This window comes from Macrobrachium rosenbergii, chromosome 26, assembly GCF_040412425.1.
Source record: "Macrobrachium rosenbergii isolate ZJJX-2024 chromosome 26, ASM4041242v1, whole genome shotgun sequence".
NCBI lineage: Eukaryota > Metazoa > Arthropoda > Malacostraca > Decapoda > Palaemonidae > Macrobrachium > Macrobrachium rosenbergii.
This window is the reverse complement of record NC_089766.1, coordinates 11598508-11621007: the sequence shown is the minus strand read 5'-3', so window position 1 is coordinate 11621007 and position 22500 is coordinate 11598508. Positions and strand designations below refer to the sequence as shown.

Genomic DNA, 22500 nt, shown 5'->3' with positions numbered 1-22500 from the left:
AAAATACGCTAGACTTGAGGTTTTGAAGGCATTGCAGTACAGTATGCATTTTAGGATGTTCCAATGCTAGCTATCTTTGAAGGTATTGAAAATGCGTCGGACATGAGTTTTTTTTTTATTCTAAGTTACGGTACCATATTTAAGCAAGGATGTTCCAATATTGAATATTTCGTAAGGTATTACAGTTTCGTGGCTTTTGACGTTACGGCTCTGTCAGTTTTACGACGTTACAGCTCAGTTCTCGAAGATGTTGAAGGACGTATTTTAAAGACATCATAAACCTGCGTTTATTTATTTATTTCTTTTTTAATCTATTTATTTTTAATCTAAATATTTTTTAAAATTTAAAAGTAATGTATTTCTCCGAAGCCCTGACAGAACGTGCTACATAAAGTGCTACAGTACTTTGTCTGAGGAAAAATGTTTCAGTCCCGTTTAAGTAAAAAAAAATATTAAAAGTTCTGTTGTATTTCTGGAGGTATCGTAGCACCGGGTTCTTGGAATTGGTACAGTAATGTCTGTTATTGGAGTTTTCATCTTCTCAATCTGGAATGGGGTCTCTCCCTTCCATTTGGATTATACCTGTAATTTTGTTTTTTTGTTTTTTTCATTTTTTAAGGTATAGGTTACGTCCTCGTCGTTATATAACTACGTGCGTTGCACTCACACACATACATACACACAAAACATACTATAAATATGAAATATATATATATATATATATATATATATATATATATATATATATATATATATATATATATATATATATATATATATATATATATTATGTATAACTGAATCACGAAAATATGGAACGTGATGCATATATAAATAAAGGCAAAATCCACTCTTTCCTTCATTGGATTTTGTCTCTATTTATATAATTTATGTATAAATATGTATATATATGTGTATATATATATATATATATATATATATATATATATATATATATATATATATATATATATGTGTGTGTGTGTGTGTGTGTGTGTGTGTGTATGTATGTATATGTATGTATGAATACACGCGACGTACGTACACTTATGCACTTGAGTACGTATACATATGCCTTTGTAAGCCAGTGCAATGCATGCTAACCCAAATATTATTGAACGCCAAAAATTGTCACACGCTGTGCTTCTGTCTGTTAATATAAATGAGGCAGCATCCTCTAAAGCAAGTGAATATCATTAAGCGTGCGTGTATTTGTCCCCCGGAAGTGCCACTCCTTAATATCAGGTGCCTCCCACCTCCTACTTTGCTCCACCCCCCCCCCCCAATCTCAGTCCACGCCAGCAATTGCCAGAGAGGATGTGCTTACCTGAAAATTTTTACTACTCTAGGCGATGACTTGTAAGAACTTCCCCCTCTTCCTTGTTGATGGTGTTGGGAGTAATTTCTGTGTACCTCCCTCGTTCAGTCTGTTGGTTCTTAGGCGGCCCCATTTTGGAATATTTAAGGTTTTTCAAGTTTCTACCTATTAAATTTTGGGGATGCGGTTGTTGCTTTTCAACCAGTTCTTCACTCTTGCAAAGTGGTCCTTTCATTTTTGGTAAAACTTTTAGTCTTTATTTAACCACAGGAAAGTAATATTATTAAACATTTCAGGAGTTTGAAATAGATTATTGAAAATCTAATAGTGCTGTTCATTCGTTTTCCATTCTTTTTAAAAATTTATTTTTTTTCATAAAGGATTAACTTGACTGTGAATTGTTATCATAGACTATTCCTATTACAGGAAGGAAGTAGATAAGAGAGACCCTACTATTACTGAAATATTTCTATGAGGTATTCGTGTCTGCAGCCATTTTTTTTTTTTTTTTTGCGAATGCTTGCATTTGTTTATTGAAACTTAGCATCCCTAAAAGGACTGCAAATATGTTTTTTTCATTTTTAATGTTAGGTGCTAATTAAAATATGCTTCAGTATTGGCTGCAAGTTTTTTAATTGTTTCCACTAAAATTCGCGTGTAACAGATTTCATTCTTGAAAGCAATAAATATGTTAGTTAATTCTACATACCTTGTGCTCAATGACTGAAGGGTCTTTTTGTTACTGAATGTTTTCAGATATAAAATGTGTTATTAATATTTTATCAATATCTGATCCTGTTAATATGTCATTTCTCAAAAGTCCTTTAGGAGATAGTAACTATTGCTTTAAGAGAATATTCAAGAAGGACTTATGAAATATCGTACTTATGATTATATAGAATATTCATTTAAAATTTGATTTTCTATCATAATTCTCAAAAGCCTTATTTATTTTTTTTCGGGCCTAGGATAGAAAAAGGGCTTGAGGTACTCATCCAACTACTTTCAAAAAGGAAATAGCAGTATGAGTATATTAGAAAGATCGTCAAGTTCTAATATGGTTTGTGTCTCAAGTCGCTACAGAATTTTGAAAGTATAACAGATAATTTTAATTTTATATACCAAGTGGCATGAGTGGACAAAATGGAGTCTTGGAAACCAAGCCCCTCTTATAAAGGGTCTAGTAAGGTATTTTCAAAGGCAGTGTTAAAGCACGACGTCAGGTAATTGCAACGAAGACAGGAAGCGACTTAAAGGATTTTTTCCTGCTAAACTAAGTCTTCCCACGAACTTGAAGGAAGCCGAGTCTGTGAGCACTGTTGCTTGACCGTTACAGAAGACGGTCCTCTCTCTCTCTCTCTCTCTCTCTCTCTCTCTCTCTCTCTCTCTCTCTCTCTCTCTCTCTCTCACATTTTTTCGCTGTATAATGAGGTACGTGTCAGACGGTTTATCTTGGTAACATGTAATCGGTAGAATAATATGTAATCTCTCTCTCTCTCTCTCTCTCTCTCTCTCTCTCTCTCTCTCTCTCTCTCTCTCTCTCTCTCTCTCTCTCTCTCTCTCTCTCTCATTTTCTCATTTTTCGTCTTTTTCTGGGTATGGAGATATTAATCGAACTGTCTATTTCAGTAACGAGCACTCTGCTAAATCATAGGCAGTCTCTCTCTCTCTCTCTCTCTCTCTCTCTCTCTCTCTCTCTCTCTCTCTCTCTCTCTCTCTCTCTCTCTCTCTCTCTAAATTTAAAGTTATTAATCGATCTGTTAACGTGATAATTGTTATAAATATTTGGACTTTTAAAATCTTGAGCAAAAAATATTTTCAAAATTTTCTCTCTCTCTCTCTCTCTCTCTCTCTCTCTCTCTCTCTCTCTCTCTCTCTCTCTCTCTCTCTCTCTCTCTAAATTTAAAGTTATTAATCGATTTGTTAACGTGATAATTGTTATAAATATTTGGACTTTTTAAAATCTTGAGCAAAAATATTTTCGAACCCTATTCTCTCTCTCTCTCTCTCTCTCTCTCTCTCTCTCTCTCTCTCTCTCTCTCTCTCTCTCTCTCTCTCTCTCTCTAAATATAAAGTTATTAATCGATCTGTTAACGTGATAATTGTTATAAATATTTGGACTTTTTAAAATCTTGAGCAAAAATATTTTCGAACCCTATTCTCTCTCTCTCTCTCTCTCTCTCTCTCTCTCTCTCTCTCTCTCTCTCTCTCTCTCTCTCTCTCTCTCTCTCTCTCGGCAGTGGGTTGAGGAACTGCGCTTCACCTATCACTAACCTCCAGATCATTACAAGAGGTTCCCGGCCGACAGTGGCGTATTAAATCGAATCACTTTTGTTTTTATCGGCTTTTATTTTTGTTGGTAACTTTTTACGCCTTTTGTTTTCATTGTCCTTAGGTAGGTCAAAATGGACAATAGTTTTCTTTTGAGGAATCTCTCTCTCTCTCTCTCTCTCTCTCTCTCTCTCTCTCTCTCTCTCTCTCTCTCTCTCTCTCTCTCGTTCTTCTTCTTCTTCTTCTCATTCTGTCAGTCTCATGTTGTGTACCTTTTTATTATTTTTTAGGTTTTAAGAGTATTGAATTGTCGTTAGGTTGGACTTATCCGTAGCTGTCATTAGAAATTATTTTTCTTTTTTCATATTCTTTTTATTGGGAACTTACTATTTTCATTTTTTATTTAGTTAGGCTTTGTTGATGCATTGACGTTAAGTCCAACTTACCGAAGGTATTCTGAGAAATCTCTCTCTCTCTCTCTCTCTCTCTCTCTCTCTCTCTCTCTCTCTCTCTCTCTCTCTCTCTCTCATATCACTCGAAATTTTTCTCTCAAAAGGTTCTGTCTTACATTCAGGTTTTTTTTTCCTTCGAGTGTTGGTGTTGTAGCAATTTGACGATGATTTGCAATATTTATTTTACCTGAGAAATGTTTTTTTTTTTTTTTTTACTCTGAATCTCCTTGAGGTTTGAATATTTCCCTATGTTGAATTATTTTTTGTTCACAATTCTCTCTCTTCGATTGTATCAGTGTTATTTAATTTTTTTATCAGATTCAATATTAATAAGTATATCTTTTAAAATACTTTCATTTTCTATCTTTTAAAATACTTTCATCGTAAGCTTTCTTAAATATTGTTTTTCATCAGCATAACTCTGCTTATCATTCGCAACATTATTCTTTTCGGTTGATATATCTTTTGATAGTATGATATTTTCTTCCATACACTATTTCTCTTAGCAGTCTTCTGTTACTGCCATATTCGTAATTGTACTGCTGAATCTAGGGTGAAATCCTTCTTCCAAAAAACGCTTTAAGCAACTCTTTTAAAGTTATTATTATTATTATTATTATTATTATTATTATTATTATTATTATTATTATTATTATTATTATTATTATTATTATTATTAACCCGAGGGCGTGTTCTCTTTTACAAATCAGTCTGTGACCTTTCTTCTTAGATGACTCACCTTCGCTGTTGCCCTTGAACTTCTTAACAATACTTCGACATCCATGGAGAACTTTTCCTCAATTCCTTGCATTTTTGGGAGGTGAGATCACCATTATTTGAAACCTTTCCATTTATATCTCTGTTTTAAACGTGGCGTTTTATAAATGTTGCTTGTATGTATTCACTTTGCAAATATTACCTGGGTTTCCACCTTGTGGCGGTCCGGGTTTCCGCCCTTTGGCAATCTGGGTTTCTGTCTTTGGGGGGTCTGGGTTTCCGCCCTTTGGGGGTCCTGGTTCTTCCCTTTTGGGGGTCCGGGTTTCTGCCCTTTTTGAAGGTCATGTTTCCACCCTTTGGCTGTCCATGTTTCTGCCCTTTGGCGGTCAGGATTTCCATCCTCTGGCTGGTAGGGTTTCCGACCATCGATGGTTCTGGGTTCTGCCCTTTGGCAGTTGGGTTTCTGGCCTTTGGCGGTGGGGTTTCCGCCCTCTAGCAGTCTGGGTTTCCACCCTTTGGCGGTCTGGGTTTCCGCCCTTTGATGGTCGGGTTTCCGACCTTCGGTCGTGTTTCCACTTAGTGGCACTTGGGTTTCCACCCTTTGGCACTTGGGTTTCCAACCTTTGGCATTCGGGTTTCCGATCTTTGGTGGCCCAGGTTTCCACCCTTTGGCACATGGGTTTCCACCCTTTGGCACTTGGGTTTCCACCCTTTGGCACCTTGGTTTCCACCCTCTGGCGTTCGGGTTTCCGCCCTCTAGCAGTCTGGGTTTCCACCCTTTGGCAGATGGGATTCTGCACTTTGGCGTTAGGGTTTCCGCCATTAACAGTCGGGTTTCCACTTAGCGAGCAGATTTGGCGAATTAAGCGGGATGATTGGCCAGTTCAGAATGATTGCTGCTCTTTGCGTATGTTTACGTGTGGAAATGTCCTTGTGGAATGGAAGCTTTTATCATAGGATGCTGGTATGAAGGGGGATAATTGTATACAGTATATATATATATATATATATATATATATATATATATATATATATATATATATATATATATATATATATTATATATTATTGTGAGCATGCCATTATCATTACTTTTTGATATTGTTCATACAAACCTAAGTAATGATATAGTGACGCTTTCTTACACTTATATGAGGATATGCTTCGTGAATGATTGTACATATGAATGGGTACATGCTCTTATTCAGGTCATTCATTGCTGATTTAAATGATATATGCAGTCATTCATACATCATTATATTATACTTAAAAGGTTTATGTTTGTGTATAGGCCTCTTTGTTTATATGTATGTTGTACACTTTATGTCTGTGTACGTGTGTGTAAGAGAGAGAGAGAGAGAGAGAGAGAGAGAGAGAGAGAGAGAGAGAGAGAGAGAGAGAGAGAGAGAGAGATTATACATTATTTACCAACATCGACAAAGGAAATGCGTATCCGGCCGAAGATTAAGTGGTTCTCATATTGTGGTCAGCTGAGCAGGTGATTACTGTTGGTGTTGTACAACACTCCGTTTGTTAAATGTGATATAGAACATTCACTGTGGATGTCGGGTATCCATTTTATATTTTCCATCCTTGTTTATTCATGATAAAGATAGTTGTCTTGTTTATTTTATGCTTACCTTTATAAAGCATTTATTAGTTTTGTTGTTTGTAATAATAATAATAATAATAATAATAATAATAATAATAATAATAATAATAATAATAATAATAATAATAATAATAATAATAATAATAATAATAATTCTGCTGGTAACACCATCAACAACCTCGCAGAGTTGTTTTATGTATATATGTGTGTATGTATTATTATTATTATTATTATTATTATTATTATTATTATTATTATTATTATTATTATTGAGTAAAAACTTGAAAGCTTTTATTATGCACTCTCTCTCTCTCTCTCTCTCTCTCTCTCTCTCTCTCTCTCTCTCTCTCTCTCTCTGTGTGTGTTTGTGTGCGTGTGTCTGTGAGAGAGAGAGAGAGAGAGAGAGAGAGAGAGAGAGAGAGAGAGAGAGAGCAGGTGTGACGGTCAAGGTGAAAAGGACGTAGATATTAAGAACCGGAAAATGTCGTTTTCTCATCAGCTGTTCCACCGTCTTGATTTTCCTTCGTCCTTTCTCTCCCCCTCCTTCCCTTCCACCCTCCTTCCTCTTGATATTTTGTTAACCGTCTCTCTCTCTCTCTCTCTCTCTCTCTCTCTCTCTCTCTCTCTCTCTCTCTCTCTCTCTCTCTCTCTCTATTCATGTTACTCTTCCTCTCCTTTCAATTTTTTCTTCTTTATAGCCCCCTTTTTTCCTTGCCATTCCTATTTTTTCTCTCTCTCTCTCTCTCTCTCTCTCTCTCTCTCTCTCTCTCTCTCTCTCTCTCTCTCTCTCTCTCCTTATCTATGTTACTCTTCCTCTCCTTTCAATTTATTTTCTCTCTAGCCCCCCTTTTTCCTTACCATTGTTATTCTCTCTCTCTCTCTCTCTCTCTCTCTCTCTCTCTCTCTCTCTCTCTCTCTCTCTCTCTCTCTCTCTCTCTGTCAGTCTTTGTTTCTTTCTCTCTCTTTTTCCTTTCTTTCACTGTTGTCTTTATTCCTCCTCACCTTTTTCCCTCCTTTCTCTTTCCCTTGGCCTCCCCCTTTCTCCTACCTGGTTTACCTCACTCTCCCTTTCACCTCTCTCTTTTCCCTCCCTCTCTTCCCCCTCCTCCACATTTCTCTCTTATCTGGCCTTCCAAGCATATCGACTTTCTCCCTTTCTTTTTAAATGGAAAGAAATTGCAATTATATGCTTGGCTGCCTCTCTCAGAAGCGATTATTCAAGTTAACATTTGATAAGTGGCTTTATGGATGGAAGAGTGTCCTTAAAGTATTTATGATTTTGTTGGTGCTAGTCTTCTTCTTCTTCTTATATTTTTATTCTCAGAACTTTGACCTTGACCTTCAGCAACTTTAAAAATTGCGAAGTTTGCGAAACCATAGAACCTCTTGTGTCACTGCAGCTTTCTTATTTACCACCCCCCCTTCGCCCCAAACCAACTCACCCACAATAGGGGATGAATCTATTCGTCGAGAAAGATTAGCTGAACAATTGAACGAATTTCCAAAGCACGTCGTGTAACACCGAACGCCTCCACCATACACCAAACCCGCCAAATTAAATATATGAATAAAATAAAATAAAATTATATGAATTTGTTTTCAAGTCCAGCAAACCTCAGAAAATGAATTGAGAGTGTCATTTGTCTTTATTCCTTTAGTTGAGTAGTAGAGCACCTGAGTCAGATTTCAATTTGTCCAGAAGTTTAAATGTTGAGAATGAATATTGTAATTTAAAGATTAACAATTCTGTCGAAAACGGCAGAAAACCTTATTTACTGTTTTAACTATTGTTTAGTCATTACCTCTTTTCACAGGAAAATGACTGAAAACCGTATTTACCGGTTTCATTGTTTTAGTTGTTTTCTCTTTTCACATAAAAATGACAGAAAAATCATATTTACTGTTTTAACTATTTTAGTTATTTTCTCTTTTCACATGAATCTCCGATGGAAAACCTTATTTACCGTTTTCACTATTTTACTCATTTTCTCCTTTCACAGGAAAATGACAGAAAACCTTATTTACTGTTGTAACTATTTTAGTCATTTTCTCTTTTCACATGAAAACGACAGAAAACCATATTTACCGTTTTCATTCTTTTAGTCATTTTCTCTTTTCACATGAAAACGACATAAAACATTATTTACTGCTTTAACGATTTTATTCATTTTCTCTTTTCACATGAAAACGACGGAAAACCTTATTTACTGTTTTAACTTTTTTAGTCATTTTCTCTTTTCACATAAAAATGACAGAAAACCTTTTATTACTATTTTCACTATTTTAGTAATTTTCTCTTTTCACATAAATGATTAACTATTTCCTCTCCTTCTGCAGCTGCGTTGGTCTGCCAGAGCGACAACGACTGCCCCGATGACCACTTCTGCCTGGGCACCGCCTGCGTCGACCCGTGCCCCATCCTGACGCCTTGCGAGGGCGCCATCCAGGGAGGCGAGTGCTTCACCAAGGGCCATGTGGCACAGTGCCGATGCCCCGAGGGCACCATTAAGAACTCGGCCGGGACGAATTGCATACCCAACAACGGCACCACCGAAGGTTAGTCGTTTTGGGACATAATTCGTAAGAAGGTTGTAGTTTTATTTTATTTATATTATTTTAATTAGGTTTATGGATATGAAGTAATAGTTGAATTTATGGTCTTTGATTTAATGATAATTATATTGCGACAGGATTGAAGTTATTGGTATCGTTATGATTTTCGTTAACGTTACTTATAGTTCAAACTTTTCAGTTGAAGGAATTTTTATAATAATAATTTTATGTATGATTATATGGGCTAGAATTATGCCTGCAAATATAGTTGTAATTTTAACTGTCCGATAATTTCTGAGCAGTAGACACAAGAGATCTAGATGTAAATACAGTTATAGTTCAATGATAGGTATCGAATTATACTGAAAAGTTAGAGTGATATCAAAATACAGCATATTTTTCTATAATTTTTGAATCGTAATAAATGCGAGATTCAGAGTATTCTATATTATAATATTACGTAGGTTATAAGTAGCAGACAAATCATGTTGCGATAAGTGTGTTTAAAAGTGTGTAGTGTTTAGGTTGGCATTATGATAAGTAGATGGTTTTGGGTTTTGTATCACAGAAACCCCCTTCTTGTACCCTTGTCGAGGTTGGGTTGGGTTGCATTTAATCAAGATATACCCTAGTTTATGTAGATTTATATATATGCGTGTATATTATCTAGGCTTATCAATTCTCAAATACTAGATTAACTGTATCAGAGGAGGAATAGATTTATAGGTTGATGGCATCTATTTTGTTCCGATTAGGATATTTTTATTTTTAATAAATATGCAGGGTCATTTTAACGGTTTTGTAGGATATGTATATTGTTTGTAATTCCTGCTTCAGGTCATTTACGTTTGATTGTAGGAATATTATAGAAATCTTAATGTAAATTAAGCTGGTTAGTTTTTAATAATTTTGGGGAATAAAAAATAATTGAATTTTCCTTTGTAATTAATTACTTAAGAGTTCATTCAGTCAGAAAACTTATTCTTTTATGTTTTGTTTTAAAATTCTTTTGTTTAACCTCTAATTTCAGTACAGGTGGTGAGTTATTTTCATTTTAAGTCTTTCTAAACTTTAAGATATTCTTTCAGTATTTAAACAATAGATAATTTTTCCCGTTATTTTTAAAGTAGATTCATATTACCGATTATCTCATGAGAGTTGCATGTGCTCGTGGTTCCGATTATCTTTGTATACGTGATCATCTCTGGCTGAGGTGTGATATACTCTCAGAGAGGTTAACAGAATCAAATATTAAATATTTACTTTTATTTACAAAAGTAGTTTTGTCTGTGTATATGGATATCGGGCCGATCAAAATATATTAATTGCACATTTCATTCTTGAATTGTATTTTACATTTAAGGCATGCTTTCAAATCATTAGGTTGTTCTCTGCATGCAGGTATGTAACAAAAAAAAAAAAGTAATCGTTATGTGCATGTCTCCACATTTGAAAACACGAAATTCACACTTGTCTGCATGATTTCACGTCATTGTTTTAGTTTCTTGACCACTTGGGAATGACTTGCATGGTTTTTTGTAGCTCGTGGAAACAGGAGATGTGGAATATTGAGACGGGTTTGAGACTTGAGCTAGTTGATGCTTTGTTGTGTGGGACCGTTCTCTGCCAATTTGATATTTTTGCTCAAAATTTCTTTGCCACTTTTAAGAGCAATTATCATTTATTTCGTTTCTGAATGATTTAATTATTAATTATGTTAATTATTTTTGCGTTATCAAAATTAATGAACGTAGAACTACGTTCTGTCGTTTTTTTCAGAATCTTTGTAACCAGTGAACGGTTCCAAGTTCTAAACATCAGCTAGCTTCTTATAAACACAGGGAATTAGATGCTTAACTATGCTTAACAACACGTACTAGTTGCTTTTTAATGTACTGCTGATTTTGGAATGAGTTTTTCTACGGGTCTAAAACTGAGACTTTTGGTGAATTCATATTTATGGAAGATTTCATATATATATATATATATATATATATATATATATATATATATATATATATATATATATATATATTATATACATTTATAAATATATGTATATATATATATATATATATATATATATATATATATATATATATATATATATATATATATATATATATATATATATATACATACAGTATATATAGTGTTTTGTGTTGTTTATATTTTGATGAACATAGCATGAGCACTTCGATTTTGTTACTGACTATGGTGAAAATTTATTACAAGATGTACATAGTACGCTTGTCACATCAACAAACAACCCAGAACACTGATTAATTATATCGTTTTTCAGTAGTTAATTGTCGAAAATTTTCAAATAAACAAAATTAATACTGTCACTCTCCTCTTTATTTGAATAGAGTAACCACGTTACTAATCGACTAATTGGCATTCTCTGGAGACAGTTTCGAGAAGTGAAATTTCCGGGTAATCCAAAATCTTGCATAAGTATCCACGTAATGGATTTGCTCCTCTGTGGGTTGTGGGAGGCTCTATAGTTCTTCATTTACGAATTATCAGTGTCTTTTGTACTTGTACGCTGACTTTTCGCCAGTTAAAATTTTTATTATTAAATCTCTGTTTCTGGTTTGATTAGATATCGCGCGGATAATTGAATCGGGAAATTCCCTTTACCTAATTAAAGTTAATCTTTGACCTTTGGTGTACAGATACAAAAGACAAGTCTTTTGTTTTATCAGAGGCAGATTTTAAAACTTTCCTATTATTCAAGTTTCTCTGTTATGACCTAAGTGACTTGTCTTCGCTTGATTGTCTACCAGGCAGTTCTGTCTTCTAAATTATCTTTCACTTAAAGACCTCATGTGTTCGTATGCAATTGGTTTAGAGGTATCCGTAATTGATACAGTACTGCTTGGAATCTGAATGTCATTTTGACAATTCTTATCTGTATTTTGTATCATAAACCGAATGTTTTTGTGGACCTGATTTTGTATTGATCTCAGTACTGCTGGGAGTCTAAATTTCATTTTGAAAATTCTTATCTGTATTTTGTATCATAAACCGAATGTTTATGTGGACCTGAATTTGTATCAAAAGACCCTCAAATTTTGACTTCATTGTGATGACCTGACCTGTCAAATTGACTGAAAAGGACACTAAAGCGATCATTGGTTGAAAAAGTGATAAGACTGTCATGATTGTTGTGAAATTTATTAAAGCAGAAAGAATCAGTTGAGTTTGTAACCAAATAAAGAATTTGTATATATTCAGTAAAAAGTTCTTTGCTTCTAAGTAGATGTTATGATAGAAAACTATTTAGGCATTTTGAGCCTTTGTAATGAGGTTGTTTTCAAGTGCTGAAAATTGTTATTCTGTAGAGTACTATTATTCGATAGACAGACTAACTTGTAAGATGATGCTTATGTATTCCTCTATGTAGCATAGAATTATAGTGCATCAGATTAATGAAGTCAGTTGAAGGTTGCTTGACCCTCATCAAAATCACAGATCAAATTATTATAATTAATGTGGGCAGTCGTTTGAACTCCTCAGCCAATTGGTGCTCAAAAAAAAAAAAAAAAAAAAAAAAAAAAAAAAATCTTTGCTGACGCAAGGGCTGTCTGAATCTGACAGTAACTTTGTCTTATATATTTTGAGATTACCAGAACTCAAAATACTTCGGGCCAGCCCTAGGAGAGCTGTTAATCAGCTCAGTGGTCTGGTTAAACTGAAATATACTTAACTTTTTGGAAAAATAAAGAGATATATGGCAACGCAGCAGTCCAACTACCCATTCTGAAAACATAAAGCAAACTTTAACTGACTTCATGTGTTGGACTTTTGAGATTGTAGTTAATGTACTCTGTCATGTGAGCTTCGTATAGACTTGATTGATTGAATTACCGTTTGACGTATGGCAGCACAATACAGCTGTTTTTGTAACTGATTTGTTGCATGGGTCGTACTGGAATGCGTACTTTGGGGAACTTGAATGATGTCTTAGTTTGAAGAATCGAAATGTATGTATTTTTTTTTTCACATGAATTTGGCTCTGAATGTGTTATGTGTTTAGCGTTCAGCCGATAATAATCTCCCTAATCCATTATTAACCGTGGCTAACCGCTGATGTTGCCACACCATAATAATTGTGCCGTTTTAACCACATGCCAAAACATTGGCCCATGTTAAATGCAGCTCGGTGTTTTAACCCGCTAAAGTTGCCAGATGCAGTTTTATGTTTACATGTTACTAGTCACTATAACCCTTTTTGTAACCCCTCAAACAAAACAATTTAGTTTATGGGATTTTATGCAGAGGCTAATGCCTGTTCCATAGGTACATGTTCATTGTAACAAGTAGATTTTACGAATGACAACCTGTTGATAGATGGAAGCCAACAAAGTAATTATGTATCTGGATCATATTAGAATACAATGGCACTTCACCATGGCCAGCAGAAATAACATGTGCTGCTCTGACTGCAATGCTAGTTTTGACCTTCTGCTTCAGGATGCCAGTTCGAGGGTCGCCTTTACGCCGTGGGAGAAGTCCGTTATAATGGAGATTGCCAAGAGCAGTGCCGCTGTGGTACAGGCGGCCAATTTGTCTGTGGCCCAGTCAGTTGCCCCACTGGACTTTTCCTTACTGGTCAGCATTCCAAAGATGAGCTTTGTATTGAGTTGAGAAACCGACCAGAAACTGACGAGTGCTGTGTCGTCGTGGTCTGTGCTAACAACTCAACCCACCCTTCACTGTTGATTTCTCCTGGTAGTCACCGCCTTGGACCAATTTCAGGAGAAAAGGACTCCCCTCTCCATGGAAACGCACCACCTTTGTCTGGTCGTAGCGTCTCCCAGGAACGAGCAAAGCCAATCACAGAGGAAGAGTACCAGAAGAGGCTAAAGGATCTTGAGCATGAACTGAACAAAGACCAAAGTGAAAAGAAAGCTACTGGAAGTAAATTGAACTCGAACCATACTGAAATTGAGAAAGAGCATCCTAAAGTGACTGAATCTGACGATTCAGTACAGAAGGGCGTCTTGCCCGAAGATGAGGTAACTGTTACCGAAGAGCCTCAGGTCGAAACAAGCACTCATCTGAATGATATCTCTGAACAAGCAACAACAGTGCTGCCAGATGTAGAGCAGGAAGATGAATTATTCACAACTATGATGCCAGATGTCCAGCAAGACGATGAAGAGGCAGCAACTGAAACGCCCATTCCAGCAGTGGTTGTGGAACTGAATGAACAAGGCCACGAAGTTCACAAAATAACAGTTGGAGAGGCGATTGAGGTTGTTACTCAACCTGTAGGTGAAGTCGAATCTACAACCTTGGGTGCAGAAATGGAGGAAACCACAACCCAGCCTCAGACTGAAGAAATGACCACAGAACTTACCCCTGTAGAAGAAGAAGTAGGATTTGTTTCCGCCCGGGAGGGCAAGATGGCTCCAGGTAAGACAGCATCGGTGATGACATCGGACTTAACAGCTTCAGGGGGTCATCATGGATGTCTTGCAGATGATGCATCATGTTCATTGCTATGCGCTGACTTTATAAACATCCGACTTACCTTAAACCATTAAATGACAGTAGTCTGGTTTATAAAACTGAACAGAATCAAGGTAAACAGTGACACTTTGTAGAGTAGAAAAAACGGACATTTCAGTAGTGCACAGTGCCACTGTGCATAGTAAGCAGCACTGGAATATATAAAGCCATAGAAATGGAAGGAATATGTTTAAATTGAATAAGTAATGGAGGCTCCATAGCTGTAATCTTGTGAATTTTAAAATTTTACAGTACGACCAACTGAATTGGAAAGTCACTCATCAATGAAAAAACTGATTATGCCAGGGATGGAAGTTCAGTTGCCTTTGGGACCCTTTTTAAATTATATTTTTTATATTTTTTGAGCCAAATATCTATTTATCAAGAAAAGTAATATATGGCAATGGAGCATTAAACAGAACTCTATTCGTAAAGTAACTTGGAAGGCAAAATTTGAATTTTTATTCGTAGCAGATTGACCATTTCTGTGTTTATTTTCAGTGCTGACCCCTTACCATTTAGTGTTGCTGGTAATCAGTAGATCGTATGCTTCTAGTTGTCAAGTGATTGTTGGAAAAGCTGTGTTGTAGATCCATATACTTTAGGCTACACGCTTCATGTGGTGGCGTGATGTGGGTTGTGACCCAGTTTAGTATTTAGTGTTCTAGAAGGGTTGACTTAGCTTTGTCCGAGTTAACAGCAGGCACAACATTGAACATAAAGAATCTGCACCTTTAACAAAACATTCCAGTGGGATCATAAAAACAACTTTTTTTTTTTCAACAGAAAATCTACAGTTTTGTGGAGATGTTTTATTTTCTATATGGGAACATCTACTGTTATGTAATGACTTGTCGAAAATCTGGTGGTTATGGTAATAAAATTATTTGTAAATCTGTCTCGATACTTTTCAGAGGAAGGCCTGGTTCTCCCAGTGCATAATTTGTGTAAAAGAATTTCCTCCTAAATGTTAATTGAGGGCTGCCCTGTCAGCGAGGGGCAGTTGTAACATGACTGTATCACTTACTAAAGCTTAATAATTTACTGTATGGAATCAACCTTGTCAGAACTCCATTTCCGGTTCCTAAGTGCTTGCAAATACATCACACTTGAGTGAGAGTTTGGTCCTTTCTTAAATTATTCAGACTTTTTTATTTTTCATTCTCTTTAAACTGGGGAAAAATGCAGAAACGAAACTAATCCTGTCTTCACCTTTCACAGATCTGGAGAATAAATTTCTAGGCTTTGACATTTTCATACTTTCACTTTGTTTTCTGATGTGGGGGTAATTCGCATTATTGGAATTTTTTTTACCATCAACCATGATAAGAAAAACGTTTTATAAATGGCGCCAGAGTAAATATGAGTGTAATTCATAAGCCAGAAACCCCACGAAAATTGACATATGAAGATGGTAACCATTTTTTTTACGTGAGAAAGAAATGAACCTAGTGGCCCCTTCTTTTCGTTGCCTTAATTCAAATATATTCTGAAGATATGAGTCTGTTGGATGTCTCAGATTTATGATGGCGATAATTTATTATTGTTTTTGTTTAAATTCTTCCTTAAGCCACTGTTTACAAGATAGCTGGACATGGACTGGATTGATGGAATTCAGATGAAGGCGTTAAAACATCAGTAATTGACAGATTTAAAGTGTCTATATTTTTCGTATCATTGCCATCGTGGCCTCATCTCTGTGGAACGGAATGGAATGTAAAAATCGTCTAATTATTATATTAGTGATTGTGCATAGGTTAGGCGGCAGTCTTCCACTTCCTTATATATTCATAGTTAAAAGAACATGTAGGAGAGACTTGTATTAGACTTGTATTTGGGCGCTGTAATTAAGGCTAGAAAATAAGCGTTAGATTTGTCACCATGTTTGTAGAGGATATTCATACCAAAGATGTGAGAGATAAAACTGAATAAATGACATTGCATCAGGAATGTAAATGAAGTTGTTGTGAGGATAAAAACAATGGGTAGATTCAATTCCTGCTCAATGGATGAGACTCGTGTAAAGCAAAGGAATAGTATAGTAGGTAAGTGAGATTCTGGATAGACAGGTAAAATGCTTATGAGTAGGGAAATTAACATGTGAAATTAGATTATGTGCTGATAAACACGAATTTAGGTAATAATGGCACATGTAAAAGTGGCACAGGCAAAAATGGCACGGTAAAAATAACACCGGTAAAAATGGCGCAAGTGAAAAGATAGAAAAAAATGGCGCGAAGGAAAAAAAATGGCGCGAAGGAAAAAAATAAATGGATTCATCTACAGTGTTTTGCCGTGTTTAGTACTAGTCCCTCGGGGATCAAATTTCCCTTAGTGCAGCTGATTCCCGAGGGGCTAGTACTAAACATGGCGAAACAGTGAGTCATCTACAATGTCTCGCCGTGTTGAGTACTAGCCCTGGAGATCAAATTTCTGTAAGTGCATCTGATCCCTGAGGGGCTAGTACTAAACACTGCGAAACAGTGATTCATCTACAATGTTTCGCCGTGTTTAGTACTAGCTGCATCTGATCTCCGAGGGGCTAGTACTAAGCACGGCGAAACAGTGAGTCATCTACAATGTTTCGCTGTGTTTTGTATTAGCCCCTAGGAGATAAGATGTGTTTCGTCGTGTTTAGTACTAGCCCCTTGGGGATCAAATGACTTAGGGACATTGATCATCAAGGGGCTAGTACTGAACACGGTGAAACAGTATAGATGAATCAATATGTTTTTTTCCTTTGTGCTATATATTTTCTGACTTGTACCATTTTTACCTGTGTTATTTTTACCCGTGCCATTTTTGCCTGCGTCATTTTGCCTGTGCGATTATTACTGTTCACCGGTAAACAATGTTTATATATTAAACTTGGAATATAATCACAGGATAAAGAAGATTCTTAGTGTAAAATAGGAAACTATACTAAACAGAGGGAGCTTTTTCCCAGTTAAGATTCGAAGGGCAGCTTAGATCCTTGGTGAATAAGGAAAGCTTCCATACTGCCCTAAAATAGAAAACTGCAGTATCTGCAAAATTTCGAAATTGAGATATTCCACCTATTGGGCTCGTGAAACACTAATACACAAGTTACTGCAGTTTTAGAATGATTCTTCAGTGCTTTCCACGAGTATTTAGGGGATCCCATTTACAGTATCTGCAAAATCAGTAGTAAGGCAAAGAAGTATCTACCATTTTTCTCAGTTTTGTATTTTTGCAGATACTGCAGTCTTCTTCCGTTTTAGGGTAGTTTTGCCCAGTTAAGATTCGGAAGGCAGATTAGATTCTCGGTGAGTAAGGAAAGCTTCCGTAGGTATATGAAATTATTCTTGAGGAGGTGAAACCAATATAATCTCATTATTTTCATACCGGATGGACGCGATTCAGACTGAAGAAGCAGTATCACTCCAGAAGACTTCCTGTAAAGGAAATCGCGGCTGGAGAAATTAACCCAGTACCTAATACAAAGTTTCCTAAATTTGATTTAGTTAAGTTTCGGGGAAGAGAAGCTCTTATCAATCATTCTCATCAATCGACATGTTTCTTATGTTGTGGTACAGTGGGTATATCTTTGAATTAAAAAGGCAAAATTTGTCCATGATAGCTAAAGGAGATAGGTTAATAGTTCATGATAATAATGGTTATTTTTTTTTTATTCTTTTTTAACTAGGTTTTCGTCAGTGATAAAATACCGGTTAATGGAAAGTGAATGTTACCTTCTGAGGCAAAAATAGAATTTGAAAATCCTCTCATTATTCCTGACATCTTGACTCTCTCCCCGTCTCAGGGGTCTTAACTTGGACATTGAACTTCTATGCTTTTGTTTTGTTTTGATTTTTATTATATTTTATTATCCTCAAGTTTCTTGCTATGTCATGATATTTTATATTGTCTTGTTGCTTGCTGGACTGTCTTTTAATTACTATTTCATTTCGATTAACAATTTAAAAAAAGTAGTCTTTCATTTGTATATAATCAGCAGCGCCTATTAGTTTTAAGTTTGATTATTAAGTCGCCTCTGGGCTTGAGTTTTTAATAATACTATGTTGTTTCCGCCACAGAAGACACTATCCTCACCAACGAATCGTCGTCTGGCACCATGAAAGAAAAGGTGGGTGAATTGAATTTAATATAGAATTTAGGCCAAAGACCAAGCACTGGACCTATGAGGTCGTCATTCAGCGCTGAAACAGAAATTGACAGTAAAAGGTTTGAGAGGTGTAACAGGAGGAAAACCTCAAAGCAGTTGCACTATGAATCAATTGTTGGGAGAGGGAAGAAAGAGAATATGAACGGAGGTAAAGTAAAAGAAAGATAAGTTGAGAAATGTAAAGAATGTTTTATTACCTTGTAATTCATATTAAGGAATTACAAGAATTTGTCGTGAGGTTTGAAGATACTAAAATAAAAAAAAATTATTATGCGTGTTTGTGTTATTTTTGTTTAGAAGTTCATAGCTCGGTATTATTTTCAGAAGTATTTTAATTATATATTGGACCAGTTTATTATTAAAATCACGGTGTATTGTTTCCAAAAAATAATTATTTATTAACTGTATCTAGTAAAATACCGATGATCAAGATGGCAGTTAAGAAGTTTTACCGATGGCTGATCTAGATATTGAAGGTATTTTTCCTGTAGAATGGTTTGGAAGAACATTGATACATGACTATTTGTTTAGGCTCAGTGGAAAAGGATTTAACAATCAGGAATAGTCGGAATTCGATAGTGAAAATGTTCAGTTTAGGATTTTTTTAAAATTCAAACTTATCGTATGAAAACTGTTCAGTAATTTTTTTTAGATAGAAACTGATAAAAAAAAAGTGTCTTCAGAATTTGATCGTAAGATTGAAATACATTTTAGAATTGTACCTTGATATTAAAGTTATATAAAAAGAATGTGCTTCTTGTGGTAAGTTTCAGTTATATAAAAATGAGATTTAATATTTAAAAACCTTTTTATAGAACGATATGTAAATTGCCTAAAACCTTCCACCCAACAGGATGGTGTAACCGCAGGAGGACTGAAGGTGTTGGCTGTTACCCACAATTCCTCAACTCTTGTCTTGCCTTCGACCAAGGGAGGAGACGTGTATTACAAGGTATGCCTAAGCAATTAATGACCAACCAGCGCCTGCTACCTCCCTCAGGAGATAATTCCTAGTTATACGGATGTTTTCAATGGATAGCTCTTACGCGTGCGGGTTTTGCATGATGTACAGTGCCTTTTTTAAATCTATTGGCGAGGTATACTTACATTTTAAGTGTATAGGAAAAGTCTGTGAGTAAATTTTACGATTGGATGTTGAAGCATTACGAAGGAATAAATATTTCGAATCTTGAAAAGCCTCTTTGGGTCGGTTATTTGTTTTGACTTAATTAGCTCTTTGAACATTTAACTTTAATGTAATTCTTCGTTTTTAACGTGCTTTTTTCCCATTTTTATATGGGGTAAGCACGATGCCTTCTTTTGAAGGACTTTGATTTGGCGGTGGGGTAGGCCGTAGCCTCGATCGGCTGCCCTGCCTGCCATCGCTTAGATAACATTTATAAAATCAACGTGAAGTCGACCTGTGTTTTAAGTGCGGTTGTATGAGTTATGTACGGACGGGTTTTTTGTCTGTTTGGTTCGTTAACGAATGTGAGTTTTGCTCATTTGTCCCTGACTCGTTCAGTTCATTATGTCCATAATAATTTTTGCTGAAACCCTTTTCTTTTGATACATGCCGAAGATAAATTTCTCTGGCAGTAGAACACGTTTATCGATTCAGAAGGGATCCGTTTTTTTATGTTCATTTACATGCTTGTAATTATTCTGATTTATTTGTTCAACATGCTTTTTTAGATACGACTGCTATATTGTTTAAGGTTTGGTTTGTACTTGAACTAGTTCAACCAGTTTCCTTAAGAAACACCAAGCTAGTACCGTAGTTACATCCAACGCCTAGTTTCACGTGATTATGAACACGTTCAAGAGGTGCATGCCAGGCGCTTTCATCTATGTCAATTAAGCTGCGTTCATTTGCCTTGTGAAATGTTTTATTTTGACTAATATCGGAACACATCCAGTCGATTCATGTAGGCGCCGTTCATTATGTCACTTTAGTTACGTTCAGGTGACTGATACTTGGAACTTTTCATTCGTTCAAATGTGTTTTTATTTGTTGTTATTTTGATTTACATCCGAACACATCCAGTAGATTCACGCAGGCTGCATTCATTATGTCACTTTGAACTTTACATTCGTTTACATTTGTTGTTATTTTGACTTACATCCGAACACATCCAGTTGATTCACTTAGGCTCCGTTCATTATGTCACTTTAGTTACATTCAAGTGATTGATACTTTGAACTTTCCATTCGTTCGCGTGTGTTTTTATTTGGTGTTATTTTGACTTACATCCGCACACTTCCAGTCGATTCTCGTAGGCTGCGTTCATTATGTCACTTTAGTTACGTTCAGGTGACTGATACTTTGAACTTTTATTCGTTTCCAGTCATCAGATGGTACCGAATGGCAGCGTGCCAGCGTGGAGGCAGGCCAGGATTCATTCGTTTTGAAGGGTCTCCAGCCCAAGACCGAATACACCCTCAAGTGGTCTGGAGAGTCCAGCGGGTCTGCAAAAATGACCATCAAGACGGAAGGTTAGTACATTATTATTATTATTATTATTAGTTTTATTATCATTAATTTATAGAAACGTCATTGCATGATGGAGATTTAGGCTTCTAAGATCAGTTAGAGTATTCATTGCAAAGTTTCAGTAAAGTTTTTATATATATATATATATATATATATATATATATATATATATATATATGTATATATATATATATATATATCCAGTGTCCATTATCTTTCTGGTACTTTTAGCAAACTTAAAATTTTTCACACAAATTGGAATATATAATAAATTTCACAGGTTATTCGCAATTGTTAGGTTTGTTTTTTCCGTTCGTCATATACAGTACATAGAATTTTTTTCAGTTATTTTGGATAGCAAATTTCACAGATTAAAATATGCAAAGATGTTTTTAGAGACAAAATATACAGTACATAGAACACAGTTATTGCAATAGCTTATATATATATATTAAAATATGCAAATATAAATAGATATAAATATACATATATATACATATATATATATATATATATATATATATATATATATATATATATATATATATATATATATATTAAATGTATTTATGTATTATATTACATACATATACATACGTCTTATATTAGGCCCCTAACCATTGGCACAGCCCCGTTTAGACAACAATTTGTTCGATGAGTTTTTCATGATTTGAAAAATTATTTCTTATTTTTTGTCGATATTACTTCCGTGATTCTGTTTCCGGTATCAACAAGAAAAATACTCGTGAGTTGGTGTTGTTATGTTCAATGGGTAAGATCGCTTTCTTTATTTCTCAGATACGTTCTGTCTCTCGTTTCAACCCATTGAGCGTAAGACCAAATACCTACATTTGCAGAACCAAATTGCCAGATCGACGGAAGTTGCAACATAGGTATACATGTCCACGCGCAGACATACACACACACATATATATATATATATATATATATATATATATATATATATATATATATATATATATATATATATATATATATATATATATATATATATATATACACTGTATATATATGTATATGTATGTATACATATATATGTGATGATAATAGTCTATTTGAGAGAGAGAGAGAGAGAGAGAGAGAGAGAGAGAGAGAGAGAGAGAGAGAGAGAGAGAGAGAGAGAGAGAGAGAGAGAGGTTAAATTTAAGCGAAAACGTATTCTTTACAATTCCATTAAACACATAAAGAACATATGTTAATGACTTTTAGATATGGATAAAAGAATTTTGAAAACCGAATTTTACATGTTGATCAGATCTCCAGAAGAAATTCATGTGTATCTTGAAATGCAGAGAGAGAGAGGATTTAGACGTTGAAATTGTATTTAGTAAGATTAATTAAGCTTATGAAATACACTGCTAATAACGCTTCAGATGTGAATAGAAAGATAGATAG

General features: G+C 35.2%; 1 protein-coding gene across 9 annotated transcripts in view; it reads left to right on the top strand.

The window, feature by feature from the left end:
- The window catches only part of sas (stranded at second), a 265050-nt gene that overhangs the window by 207174 nt on the left and 35376 nt on the right, over positions 1 to 22500 (top strand). For 5 of the 9 annotated variants that reach the window (XM_067128219.1, XM_067128223.1, XM_067128222.1 and 2 more), the window contains exons 2-6: positions 8708 to 8926; positions 13403 to 14347; positions 18502 to 18551; positions 19444 to 19542; positions 20939 to 21086. In XM_067128219.1, the coding sequence (XP_066984320.1) occupies positions 14062 to 14347; positions 18502 to 18551; positions 19444 to 19542; positions 20939 to 21086 (583 nt within the window). In that variant the 5' untranslated portion in view covers positions 8708 to 8926; positions 13403 to 14061. The remainder of the gene's footprint in view (positions 1 to 8707; positions 8927 to 13402; positions 14348 to 18501; positions 18552 to 19443; positions 19543 to 20938; positions 21087 to 22500) is intronic. The other 4 variants (XM_067128220.1, XM_067128225.1, XM_067128224.1 and 1 more) reach the window with 1 other exon arrangement.